The sequence below is a fragment of the Mesoplodon bidens genome (genome assembly GCF_964165515.1).
Source record: "Mesoplodon bidens genome assembly, chromosome: X".
Lineage (NCBI taxonomy): Eukaryota > Metazoa > Chordata > Mammalia > Artiodactyla > Ziphiidae > Mesoplodon > Mesoplodon bidens.
Window position 1 is genome coordinate 101,346,058 of NC_138163.1, and position 14,496 is coordinate 101,360,553.

The 14,496-nt window shown below is 38.9% G+C and overlaps 1 protein-coding gene across 1 annotated transcript in view; it reads left to right on the top strand.

Moving 5' to 3' along the window:
* The window catches only part of MAOB (monoamine oxidase B), a 101,976-nt gene that overhangs the window by 34,109 nt on the left and 53,371 nt on the right, over positions 1–14,496 (top strand). The window contains exons 2-3 of the mRNA XM_081221761.1: positions 4,349–4,443; positions 5,852–5,989. Of these exons, the coding sequence (XP_081077887.1) occupies positions 4,349–4,443; positions 5,852–5,989 (233 nt within the window). The remainder of the gene's footprint in view (positions 1–4,348; positions 4,444–5,851; positions 5,990–14,496) is intronic.

Genomic DNA, 14,496 nt, shown 5'->3' on the forward strand with positions numbered 1-14,496 from the left:
AATTGATATTTTAAGATTCTTCTATTTAGATGGAAAGCAGAATGTTTTAAGACACTTTGCATCAATCAGTGTATAGATGACTGCATTTTTAACATTTCCTTTTTGGTCCATGGGTGGTGGCTAAGAGTTCAGGTTTGGGGCTGAACCCTGACCCTGCCACTTACTAATTGTATAATCTACGGCAAGTCAGTGAATGTCTGCAAACCTCCATTTTTTTCTTTTTAAAATGAGGATGATAATAACTCTCAGCACTGTGGTGAAAATCCGATGAGCGTTATGTATGAAATGTTATTTCTTCACACAGCAAAGCAATCCTCAATGCTTTATGATGGTGGCTGCTATTACTGTGGGGTTTTTTTTTTTTTAGCCGTTATTCCATTGTGTCAGGAAATGATTGCCTGTTTCAACTGTGCCAATTACATTGTCTAGTGTTCTTAGGGCAAATGTAATTCTGCTACTTTATGATTTTTTTTCACAATAGTATTGCATTTTAAAATTCCCAGACTTCCCAGTGAATGTACCATCTCTCATATTTTTGTTCTATGATAAAATGTGTTAAAAGTTCCAAATGGGGCTCCCCTGGTGGCGCAGTGGTTAGGAATCCCCCTGCCAATGCAGGGGACACGGGTTTGAGCCCTGGACCGGGAAGATCCCAAATGCCGAGGAGCAGCTAAGCCCATGTGCCACAACTACTCAGCCTGCACTCTGGAGCCTGCAAGCCACAACTACTGAGCCCACGTGCCACAACTACTGAAGCCCGCACGCCTAGAGCCCGTGCTCTGCAACAAGAGAAGCCACCGCAACGAGAAGCCCACGCACCGCAAGGGAGAGTGGCCCCCGCTCGCCACAACTAGAGAAAGCCCTCGCCCAGCAACAAAGACCCAACTCAGCCAAAAATAAACAGATAGATAAATTTATTTAAAAAAAGAGTTCCAAATGACTGACATAAACATGAACTCTTGGGAAACAACCCTGTTGTAAGCTGGAGCATTTCTGGATTCTTAGTTGTTTGCTTATTCTTTGATCAATCAAACCATTAGTCCTTTTGCCAGTCATCACTAAGGAATCCCTTGAGATCTTAACAAACTTTTTTTATTTTATTTATAAAAAAGTTTTATTGAAGTATAGTCGATTTAGAATGTTGTGTTGATTTGGAATGTTGTGTTAATTTCTGCTGTCCACCAGAGTGATTCCGTTATACATATATATACATTCTTTTTTTAATATTCTTTTCCATTATGGTTTATCATAGGATATTTAATATAGTTCTCTGTGCTATACAGTAGGACCTTGTTGTTTATACATCTTAACAATCTTAATCAGCTCCGGGCCAGACTCCAACTCCTCAGTTTCTTCTTCAGTTTCCTAAAATTCCCTCCTTCTAAACTTGCAGGGACTTTCTTAAGCCATTGGTATTTGCGTCCATTATTTTTCAAATCAGTTTTTGTCAGTTGATATCCAACAAGCATGCGTGAGACAAGTTGTGAGGTATTTCTAACAACATATTCTCGTATTGCCCTATTTAAAGATATTTTTGTAATTTCTGTTTATGCCTTTTTAAGGCACATGAGCATAAAGAACTCTATTCAATGATTTGATAAGACCCTGGCTTGTTTTAGTAAATGTTTCTGTTTAGCATCAGATATTATTGGGTAACTGCACTTACCCAGTAGTACCTTTTATGGAATATAAAACGCTAGTGTATATGAGTGATGTTGTGTTTCGTTCTGAGCCCTTTTGTTTAAGCCTCAACATGCTCAGCAAGGGTATCTGAATTCCATGATAGCACCTGTTACTAAGGCTGAATGTTATTTCATATTTCATTTGTTGAACTGATGCTTGATAAGAGAAACAGCATTGAATCGTCTGCAATTTTGACTCTAAACAGAAAGGTTTTCTCTCTCTCTTTGTTTTTTCCTTATAAAGGTAAAATTAGGAAACTGGAGTTAAAAATCCAAGCCCTGTATTTCTAAATTAGGGTTCTGCAGTGCTTGTGCACATTGCTCGCGGGGCTGTGGACTGCGGCACCATCACCCCACCACCAACTGGAAGTCCCGGCCTTGCACCCAAGGACAGGGATCGGAAGATGGATTAACTCAAATAATGAAATTTCACATCAGCCTCTTTATTTATTTTTTAATTAATTTAATTTATTTATTTATTTTTGGCTGCGTTGGGTCTTCGTTGCTGCGCACAGGCTTTCTCTAGTTGTGGCGAGTGGGGGCTGCTCTTCGTTTCGGTGTGCGAGCTCTCATGGCGGTGGCTTCTCTTGTTGCGGAGCATGGGCTCTAGAGTGCAGGCTCAGTAGCTGTGGTGTGTGGGCTCAGTAGTTGTGGCTCACGGGCTCTAGAGTGCAGGCTCAGTAGTTGTGGCGCATGGGCTTAGTTGCTCCACGGCATGTGGGATCTTCCCGGACCAGGGCTCGAATCCATGTCCCCTGCATTGGCAGGTGGATTCTCAACCACCGTGCCACCAGGGAAGCCCCACATCAGCCTCTTTAAAAAGAAAAGAAAAGGTTTCTTCTTTTAGGGCAGCTCAGAGAGGGCGAATGAAGCCTCGGCTTTTCATTGTGGCTTTTATAGTAGGCTCATATCTTATGTTCCATGGATTCTTATCAAACCACAAGATACAAGTGTGTGTGGTTTTTTTTAGAATATTCTACTTATTTAATGTTTAAGTATTTATTTATTTATTGTGGCTGCTCTGGGTCTTAGTTGTGACACGTGGTATCGTTGCTGTGGCATGCGGACTTCTTAGTTGCGGCATGCATGTGGTATCTAGTTCCCCAATCAGGGATGGAACCCGGGCCCCCTGCATTGGGAGTGCAGAGTCTTACCCACTGGACCACCAGGGAGGTCCCTACAAATGTGTTTTAAAAACACATTGGTCCAAACAAAGTGAAAAGTATCTTTTGAAATGTAATCTCTCCCTGAAGCAAAAATTGAGAGATGCGATCTATGGAAAGGATGGCTCTGAGGCCCCGTGAAAAGCAATACTCGTAGTGGTTATAGAAACGGACACTGGAACGAAACTGCCCGGCTCTGCTGCTGACTCGTTATGGGACTTTGGACACTTTGTGCTTCAGTTTCCCCAGCCATAAAATGGGAATATCAATAGTACCTTTCACTGAATTCACTGAATTCTCACAGCATTAAAAATATACATTAAAACACTTAGACTAGCATCTCAAATGTTGTGAGCACTATATGAATATTAGCTATTTTTATGGGAATCATTTTTTTCACAATAGTGTGATCTACAAGTCCCAGAACTATTATTTTTAAAAGATGGGATAGAAACTGTTTCATTTATCTGTAAGGCACAGCATCTAGTCATTTCCTTGATTTTGTTTGGTCTCATAAAGCAAACAAGTAAGGTGTTTGGAACTGAGCAAATTCAGTTCATTGTGGTAAGAGCACCAGAGTTCTCTTGTCTGAGAAAACTCTTACAAAACTCTGTAAGTTAAAGATACAGAATTTTAAGATTTGTGAGGTAAAAAACTACATTCAGGATGTACTTATACCAAAAACTACATATTCGAACTCTACGCTAAGCTTTATACTTTATCAAAACTCACTGAACTCATTGGGTAAGGTTTATTGTATGTAAATGTACCTCAATAAAACTTTTTTCTTTTTTAAGTTGAACTCATGATGGTGGGAATGTAGTAGGCATACAATAAATATTTTTGACTACATGAATAATTAAATGAATGAATGAATGAATGGAGTCATTTCATTCTTCGGTGATGGATCATATGGGGAATTAGGACAATTAAGTGGGTTGAATCTTATGTCCTTGGTTTTGAAACTTTACATCAACTTCTAAAAGTTCGGTTTTAATAGTAAAGCTTAGGTCCTTTCACAGGTCCTTTCACATGTTTTGAAGGCCGACTCTACCCCCCCACTCCCCAATTTACCAGATTTTCAGATTTGCCTTGAGAATGGAGTCAGTGGCTCCATTTTGTCCTGTGTCTGCTGGGGCTTATACATTTCTCTTTTGTGTGGCTTTGTGTTTTCTTTCATGTTGTCAGACACATAATCATGTAATTTAGTCTTTAAAGATAGACATTTTGATATAGTGACCAAAGAAGTTTCTAAGATTTGAGACCTTTACCAAAAATGAAATCCCTTTTATTCTTTCTAGAAATAGCAGTGGGTTTCCCAGGCTTGGACTCTGGGTCTCTGTTGAGAAACCCTAGCCACCTGTAAGTTGAATAACTTGAGCATGATGATAAGCCATGTGTATGAGCTAACATGGACTTTTCTCATTGGCTGTTAACATGAGGAGCTGATCTGGAGTCCCTGTAAAGTGTTTGATTCTGATTTTTTCTTGTATTTTCTCCTAGGTATGGCAGCAGCCAAACTCCTGCATGACTCTGGCCTGAATGTGATTGTTCTGGAAGCCCGGGACCGTGTGGGAGGCAGGACTTACACCATCAGGGTAAGACAATAATGATGGGCTGGAGAAACGTGACACTGAAGCTGAGTTTCTTGTTTCTTTCTGAAAGTCTTGAACTTCATTTGACTCTTTTTAAGAGAGTGAAAATTACTCTCCACAGCCTCTCAATTTGCTTCCTTTTCAATCCTTTTCTTCTGTCCTTTTTCTCGCCTCATGATACTTGGCACCTGCTCAATAAATGATTGCACCAATAATTAGGTGTTTGAAATACATTAGTGAATAAAACAAAGACCACTGCCCTTGTGAAATGTATGTTCCTTTTTTTTTTAGTCGGAGAACTATATAGTCAACAAACAAAAACAGAAAAGGAGGACCTGCTCTGGTGTCCCTGATTATTAGGAATCCAGTTATGTTTGGACATGTTCAAACATAGGGAGTTTTTCTAGTCACTCTTTTTCAAAGGTTGGTCCTTAGTTGTTTCAAGTGAAGCTAATTCATAACCATATAGAAAACTTGCTACTGAACGTAAGAGCAGTTTCAAAGGTTTGAATTAGGACCAAATATTCCCTAATGCTATCTTTCAAATGTCTGGATGAGCAAACCACAAAAGAAGTGGTCATCTCCTGGATGGACTTAGAGTTTATCATACTAGGTGAAGAAAGTCACACAAAGAAAGACAAATATCATATAATATCACTTATATGCAGAATCTTAAAACAATGATACAAATGAACTTACAGAACAGAAATAGACTCACAAACGTAGAAGACAAATTTATGGTTACCAAAGGAGATAGAGGGGGGAGGGATAAATTAGGAGTTTGGGATTAACAGATACACTCTACCATATATAACATAGATAACCAACAAGGACCTACTGTATAGCACAGGGAACTATATTAAACATTTTGTAATAACCTATAATGGAAAAGAATCTGAAAAAGAATATATATATGTATATATACACATATATACATATATAAAAAACTGAATCACTTTGCTATACACCTGAAACATTGTAAATCAACTATACTTCAATGAAAAAAAAAGAAGTGGTCATTTCCTTTCTCACTTTTCCTCTAGTATTAGGTGCCTCAGAATTAGCCTGAGGTACTAAGTAAAGAGAAATTCATCAATAATTCACAGCTTACAAATCTAAGCCACTAAAACCCAAAGCACGTTGTGGTATGTATTGAGAATGATGGGGTTCAGAAGTCTCTTGCCTATTTCAAGGTCAATCAATTTTGCTTTACATTAAGGAATGATTCAATAACTGTTAAGTTGCATGACTGAAGTAGAGTTGCTAACAGAATCCAGTTTACTATGGATACACCTCAAGGTGTGTCTAGAACCTATGAAATGCCAATTTGCTTATTTCAGGGCTGTCTTTTTTTTAATCTTACAAATAACATTTTCACATATATTTATTTTTTTTTTCCATGGGAAAACAGAACCAAAAAGTTAAATATGTGGACCTTGGAGGATCTTATGTTGGCCCAACTCAGAATCGTATCTTAAGATTATCCAAGGAGCTAGGATTGGAGACCTACAAAGTGAATGAAGTAGAGCATCTGATTCACTATGTAAAGGTAAGCCTGGACCAGCCTTTGAAGGATTTGAAGATTTCTCTATGGGTGTTTTCCATATATGAATTCCACATCCTCCCCTCAGACAATCTCCTTCATCCTTGAATGATGCATATGTATTTTATAAGTATATTTCAACCATTCTGAGAATTTTTTTTTTACTGTTATCTAAAGGAGAATTCTGAACCTATTTGGGAAGGTTATTGTTGAAGTGGTATTGCCCATTTGGTAAAAAGTTTAACAAAACCAATAGAGAAAAAAACATTTGTGATTGATTTATTAAATACCTCTATTAAAATAACTGGGGCTCTTTCATGTGATACAAAAACCTGTGTATAGTTTTACTAATGCTGCCCTAGACTTCACATTATAGAGTATTTGCAATATGTCTAATGTAATATTTTGAAATTTGGTCATTATGTCCTATATATAGGCTAAACTCACTCTCTTAGAGATTTACATAAAAGTAAGTCAAGTCTCAAATTCCATCTTTCATGGGGAAGCTCCATTGATCCCCCCAAATTCCTGTGAGTTTACTGGGTTTCAACTCCCATGAACATTTGTGGCTCAGGGTTCTTGCTTCCATGATACTTATGCTCATTCACATTCATGGCTGGTGACTCTCTTCTTTCCTTTGTTCTATGTCAACCTGGGTTCAAATTCATCTCTTTCTCTTGATTTTCTTCGGACCACCCCAAGCATTTGTGTACAGCAAAATTGAAGTTTTGAACAGTGTGGGTAAGGGGTTCAATTGCAAAAACATAAACAACTTAGAATTGAATACTGGACATTCTAATTGTAATAAGCTCTTCAAACAGTGTGCCCTGGGGATTTCTCACTGGCCACATTTCTCTGTGGATTCCAGTCTCCCACCATGTTTCTCCCTTTAGACTCTTCTGGCATCTCCCTGATCCTTGTTTTCCCAGCATCATTTTCTTGGTCCACAATGTCACTGATGTTCTCTGACAAGCAAAGAGTCACCTACCCTGGACCCCACTCTGAAGTCCCACGGAAGGACTGGCAGAGGTTTTGAATTTCAGTCTTTCCTCTCTCTTCCTCACTTGCCTCCGTAAGTGGAAGCAAGCAGTATAGAGCCAAGTTCCTCACCAGAAGAAATCATCCCCTTAGGAGACAGAAGAGCTCGCAACAGTCAGTTTTGATATACATAACAGTGTTGACACCTGGATATTATTTGTGGGTCATAATATCAAGAAGGACAAATAATAGACTACATTGTGAATCATTTAATAAAACAGGAAATAAACATCTATCTGATTTGGTATAATGCGGGTAACATTTATACATAAATGTTTTGGTTGATGTTCAGATTTTGTTTTATGAGCCTTTTCACCTGCTTCCCTATTTGTCTAGTGGAAAAAGAGACATATGAATTAGAAATGAAAATGTAGCATGGTAATAGAGTGTGATTTGTTGAACATCCATCAGCAACACTTAGTAAACATTCTTCATTGCGTTCCTCGCTTTTATATGTAGCTCATCTTGACTGATTTCTTCTGTCTTTCTTGTCCTAACATTTAAGACTTGCAGAGACTGAATTCCCAGAACACTAGGATCTCTTTTAGGTTTCTCCCGACAAAGGAGCTGACTAGAAATTATATTCACTTTTCTGTCTGTGTGTGGGCAGGGTTTCTTGGCAGTCAGGAGCTAAGTTCAGGACGCTTTGTTTATCTGGAAATCTTACGGCCGACATTATGTTCCTTGTTTGAAAGAGATTGCTTATAGTTATCAACTGTGGAAACGATGTAATACTTGAATTTTTCAGAGTGATGACCGACTAATGCTGCTTTCTTAATGTATTTCGTATAATCCATGTGCAGCTAAGAAACTAGAATTAAGCAGTATCTCTGACTTGATACAGAATAAATATATATGCCAACATTGCTTTGCATGAAATTCAAAATAAATGTTATTGCTTTTGAATTATTACAAAAGGAAAGCATGTTTATTGTAAAAATATAATAAGAAAATGTGGTAGAGAAAAACAGTTTAAAAACCCCTCCAATAATCCTATCTAGAGAAAATCACTCTAAAATATTCTTTTGGTACCTAGATTTTCATGTTCCTATATTGCTGTTTTCTGACTTCTGCTGTACATGTTTGATATACTTACTTACTCTAATTAATTCTCATCCTGACACGATTGAAACACTAATGAATTTATGAAACAAAGGTTTTTTTCAGTCTTGATAATGGTGCTAATTTGACCTCCTTGTGGCTGTATCCAATGAAGCGCTACACAATAATAAATAATAGTAAAGACCTTAGAGCTAAGAAGTCTAAATATTTGTTCTCCACCATCATCACCTCTATGTCTTTGCTCATATGTCATTTTTCTGATTTTGAACCTGTAAAAAGCATCTCAGATGACTCCATCCATTTCTGGGATTATTGAGCAGAACTCTGATAGCTGATCTGCTACTACATGCCAAAGAATGTAGTTCAGAAAGTTGTCTTCTCTGTCATGGTAGGCAGTACTTTGGCCATTTGGACATTACTCTCTATTACCTGTTTCAATAACTACTCTTCCCAAGTGCAAATACTGTTCCCAAGTGGTTCATGCAAATATCTAGTATATTTCTGCCTTGTTTCTTCAGTGGACCTGCATGTATTTCTCAACCCAAAGCCTGAGAATATCAAGAGTATCAAGTGTGTTACTTCTCATATTGTCAGATCCTGCAATCCAAATCAGCCTGCTCAAGGACTCTGTTTTTTTTCAATTTCTTACATGGTCGTTAAAAGAAGACAGAGTTTTACATGCAGCCTTAATAACATTAAGCTAGGGAATTTGGATATGATGGTTGGAATTGAAACTGGTGAAATGGAGCTACTCACAAAATGGGGCAGGGGGGTGCTACAGCAGCCCATGATAGGATAGCTATCCAAAGGAAGGGTGTGTTTCCCAAGAAACGAGGACTCCCAGTATCACCAGTTCTCTGATAGTTCTGGAAGAAATGGTCTGTTGACAGATGGGATGTGCTCATGCTGGGCCCATAACAAGCATGCATCAACCCCTGGTGTGCTGTGATGTGCAGGGCGTTTTTGCTCTCTGCCTCTGATCTGCCAGAAATGTTTCTATCTACTGAGTGGCATTCATTTTTAGTACTACAGGAGATCTGTCTTATGTCACTAAAATGTGGTTTTCCAAAACCTTGTTTGTGATTCAAAGATGTGATACCAAGCTATATTGGGATTTAATTATCAGTGGGAAAAGTGATCGCTTCACCTCAAATCTATATAATTTAGAAGGTGTTTTCTGCACCTCTCAAATCAGTGATGCAGTCCTTCGTGCTTAACAATTACCGTGAAACATCTGTGGAAGTTTTTAATCTGTTTCACAAATCGTCATGCTAATTTCTGCTAGGATAGTTTAGAAGGCAGCTGTTTACATGCCTTGAAAGTGACTTGTGAAAAATGTTCCATTTTAGGGACTATCTCATAATTAAAAAGAAAAGATAAAAAATATAAACCTCTTGGGCTTCCCTGGTGGCACAGTGGTTGAGAGTCCGCCTGCCGATGCAGGGGACACGGGTTCGTGCTCCGGTCCGGGAAGATCCCACATGCTGCGGAGCGACTGGGCCCGTGAGCCATGGCCGCTGAGCCTTCGCGTCCGGAGCGTGTGCTCCGCAATGGGAGAGGCCACAACAGTGAGAGGCCCGTGTACCACAAAAAAAAAAAAAAAAAAAGAAGAAGAGCGTACAGTGGAAGCTAGATCTCTAATGATAAGACCAGTTGAGTGATCTGCTTGGAAGAGATCACTGTCACTCAGTGTTGGGGAACAGCAACAAAATTAGAGGCGAAATGTTGAAAAAGAAAATATTCAAATTTTAATTGCATTTGGTGAATGTAAACTGTCCTATGGTGCAAGACCTCAGCATCTCCCAGGAATCAGCAGACCAGGAGTGCCCAGTCCTCTTCAGACTCTTAGTATCCCCTTCTGCATGCCTCTCCCTCCAATCCTGTTAATCCAGAGAAGCCTGGATCGAGGTCCAGGGTGTACTTGCTTCTCTCACGATGACAGAAGAATCCAGAAACAGGTTAGACAAAATCTTGTATTTCATCCAGGAACAGCTGCCCCTTTCACGTGAATGTCACACATGCCACACAGAGCTCACTGGTTCCGAGAGTCTGCCCGAGCTGAGATGGGCTTCCTGAACCTTCTCTTCCACACCCACCCCCATTCCATTTCATTTATTTGTTGAAAACATATATGTCTTATCATCATGGGAAACTTTTCCCCCAGATGTGTAGAATAGTCATTTCCTCTTCAGCAAGTGAAACCCATTTGTTTAGTGATCATTCTGAAGCTTGTGTTAGTTATTCTGGAAACCACAGTACTCATTTGTGTTCTTTAGAAAATAAAGACAGATTTTCGGCATGTAATAATTTGCTGAAAATGATGCTTTCAGTGACTGGATGTGGAGCAATATTAGGGGATATGAGATGAACTTATTCTAAGCCTTCAAGGTTTCCTTTTAGAATTTAAAATATGATAAAATCAGTAAACATATTCTCTGTGTACAAATACACATGCACACACATCTGGATAAACTTAACAAAAACTAGAGTTGTGGGTAACAGTTTTAAATTATACTGGAGGTGGAGGGTAGAGCATGTATAGAGTTCAGTTATGATGGTGCAATTCATGAAAGGAAACAAGCCTGTAGCTTAAATCCTGTGTGAAATTTTATATGACGTCTATACGATGTCATCAAGGGGTATGGCCAAGTAGCCCAAAGGAGATGCAACGACATGGGCCCAGCTCATCAGAGGATGGTGACTAATAAAGGTGATCATGTAACAGGTGAAAGCTTCAGCAGCCTGTAGGGATTGACAGGAAGTACAAGATGACCTAAAATGTGTTAGCCTAACTCAGCACACCCTCACAGAGCCCACGCCTTTCTATTGGCCTCTGCTGCAACCAGTAAATAATAACAATGGTAACGTTACTCTGGTATGGACATCTAGAACCTTCCAAGTGCTTTCACACTTATGTCTTATTTGGACCTCACAAACGTGAGTCCCAAATAACTGGAAGTTATTTGGCTGTGAACTAGAAGTTTTGTTCCCATTTAACAGGTAAGAATGTAAAGGCTAAAGAGATTAATTGCATATGGCAGGAAGCGATGGAGTCAGAGCATGAACTGAGGCGCCAAGAATACACATTGAAGAGCTCGCTGTCCTCTGGATGGGAGGGTTTCTGTCATTTCCTTCTGAGCCCCAGCACCTAGCTTGCCCCGCTTCCTTCCTGCCAAACTTACCCTCTCACTTCTTGGAAAAACCCTGTTAAAGATCCACCTTTCCTTAAAATGTTCTGCAATTGACTCCAGTGATTCCACTGACTCCTTCCCAAGTCCTGTCTCCTCCTCACTTTCTTGATCACATTTTGTAATTTACAGTTATTTGTACTTTAAGATTATGCACCACACACACACACAACTTATTTCATTTATATTTGACTTTCTTGGATTCTTTTTTTAAATACTTTCACATAAAGAAGGTTTTTAGGTTTGCCTTTTCACTTATAAATATTTCACAAGTATTTTCTAATGTCATTAAAAGTTCTCTGTAGATACGATTTTAATATTCTGTCACAAGAACATTCTGTAATATGGTGGATATTTTGCCAATCGGTTACTGTTAAGCTTCTACACTCTATTCAAATTGTCTAACATGTAATGCACATCTAATATAGGCGACTACTGTGCAGGGCACAGGGCTAAGTTATTGAATTTGAGACAATTTGGGGTGAAGTCGGTGTGGGATTTGTGGGATCAAAGATTTTTCTTTTAATATGAAAAGAAATAAACAACAAAAAAAGGAAAAGTGACTAAATAAAATAAAGCAAAAAAAAGATCCCATGGCACAATTAAACCGGGAAAAGACAGCAGCCATAGATCATAAAATTTGAGAATTGATGACAAGAAAGGGTTTCCAGTCCTGGCTCTTCAATCCCAGAGCTACACCATTGCTGAAAGCAAACATGTTACAAAGTAAAAAATCACTAACAGGGCTTCCCTGGTGGCGCAGTGGTTGAGAGTCTGCCTGCCGATGCAGGGGACACGGCTTCGTGCCCCGGTCCAGGAAGATCCCACATGCCACGGAGCGGCTGGGACCGTGAGCCATGGCCGCTGAGCCTGCGCGTCCGGAGCCTGTGCTCTGCAACAGGAGAGGCCACAACAGTGAGAGGCCCGCGTACCGCAAAAAAAAAAAAAAACCCACAACTCCAACAGTTTCTCTTAGAGCTTCAAGGTTGGTAAGTCTGCCTTTCCCAATCATCCAGGCGACAGTTTTGCCAGTGCTTTACCACTTTCTCTACCTTTCAATCCTGTGCCATTTCTTTTCTGGGCACCTGCACCCTGCCCACTAAGCTAATGGCACACAATTTAAAATTTTGTCGTAGCATCACTCCACTTCAAGGTATCATTAAATGATGATTCCAAATAAAGAACTCAGGAATAATGGATCAGCTTGGATGAAATTGGCACTAAACATTAAATACGTTTAAATAAAGATTTAAACAAAGAATTGGAAGAATTACGACGCTAGTAAAGAATGTACTACAGACCTTTTTTAAAAAAAGCCTTTATATGGTAAAAAATTATATAATCTATAAAATCAGAATGTGGAGAAGGTGAGAAGGGAAGAGGTATAAGAAAGGTGAGGGCTACTGAAATCTTCCTTCATAGCATGAAATCAGTATATACCAAAATTATACTTGTAGCTAATGAAAAAACAAAGGCTCAAATCTCTTAATGATTTTTATGATCTTTTGACTTTATGCTACAGGGCTCCTTCTCTTGGGTTATGCAACATTTATTTGAAGTTTAGCTCTTCCTTCAGTTCCTTCAGTTTATGTTTCTTCCATTAAATTTAAGTACATTTATGTCAGTGAAAACAACAAATATGATTTGATTCTCAGATGCTCGTATTTCTTTCTTTGCCCTTTCTTTCCTCCTTCCTTTCTTCCTTTTTTGTTTCCTTCCTCTTTCTCTCAGTCATCCATTCGTTCGCTTGTCCATCCATATCAACCATCCATCCAGCCAGCCAGCCAGCCAGCCATCTTTCTATATTGTAGACGCTTACACAGAAGTCTGGAATGTAATGTTATAGCTATTTTTTTAACCTGAATGGTACGATTTGAGGTAATTTGTTGCCTTCTTCATTGTATTTTTGAGTACTGCTTGAACTTTTTATGAAGAGCTCCTCTCATTTTTATTTTAAAAAATGCAATTAGAAAAAAAGACTAATTTTTTTCATATTCTTTTCCATTATAGTTTATAACAAGATATTGAATATAGTTTCCTGTGCTATACAGTAGGACCTTGTTGGTTATCCATTTTGTATCTAGTAATGTGTATTTGCTAATCCCAAACTCCTAATTTATCCCTCTCCACCCCTTTCCCCTTAGGTAATGATAAGTTTGTTTTCTATGCACAGACTCTACTTTTGATAGTTTATGGTCTATGAGAAGAGGTTAGGCCCAGTGTTTCCAGCAGATATCTGTGATTCTCACCTGCCTAGGCAGCAGTCTCCTGGGTGACATATCTATTAACAATAACCAAACTGCTTCCAGCCAGGCTTAGTGACTGAGCTTTGACCCTTTGCGTGTAGACAGTCTAGATCCCAAAGCAGCTGTTTGAATGCAAACCCTCAAAGACTCTTATCCTGGTATTACTGGGCCACAGAATTTTCGCAGTGTCTGCTACAGACACACACACACTTCATCACTGACTTTTTTGGTGACCTTGGCCATGTTATTTATGCTTTTGTACCTTGATTTCTCCATTTGCAAAAGATGGACATGTGTACCTGTCCTGCTGAGTGCTTTGAGATTTTAAAGAGAAAGAGAACAGAAGACACTGATTACCATTATTTTCACCAAGAAGCCTTCTGTGATACAATGAATATACTAAGGATGTTTTGATAGAGCTTGTTTCCTTTCCTTTTGAAAACAAACTTTTCTAATAGGCTCTGAGGAGCCTTACTACCAAGTAAAAATTTAAATGGTGAGACACCAGATAGGATAAAGCTTTACAAATTCTTTTCAAAAGAGAACCAGGCCAATAAACTCATCCTGAAAATATTTTTGTGGGCTCCTTACATACTGAAATATAACTTCTCTCACTTTAAAATCCAGTCTTCTCTTCTTTATTTAGTTCCCATATTACTGATAGGCTAGGACATCAGCATTTGGCTGCATCTAGACTCACATGCCCAGACGGAGTAAACAGATAATAAAAAAGAGAAATTAAAATCCCCTTTTTTAGTTGTGTTAACCTTCTAAGTTTCCTTCCGCTCCACTCTTCAGATCCTGGCATATGGGACCATGGTTATTATTTGGCCCAACTGAGACCCTTTCCTTTGGGTTACTAAGTGCTGATGGTCTTGTAGAGCTGTCAGGAGACAGTGGGCATGCCAGAGCTTACTAATCCCTAAATAACCTAAGTTCAGAGAATCAAAATACATTAATTTTCCCCCTTTTGACAAAT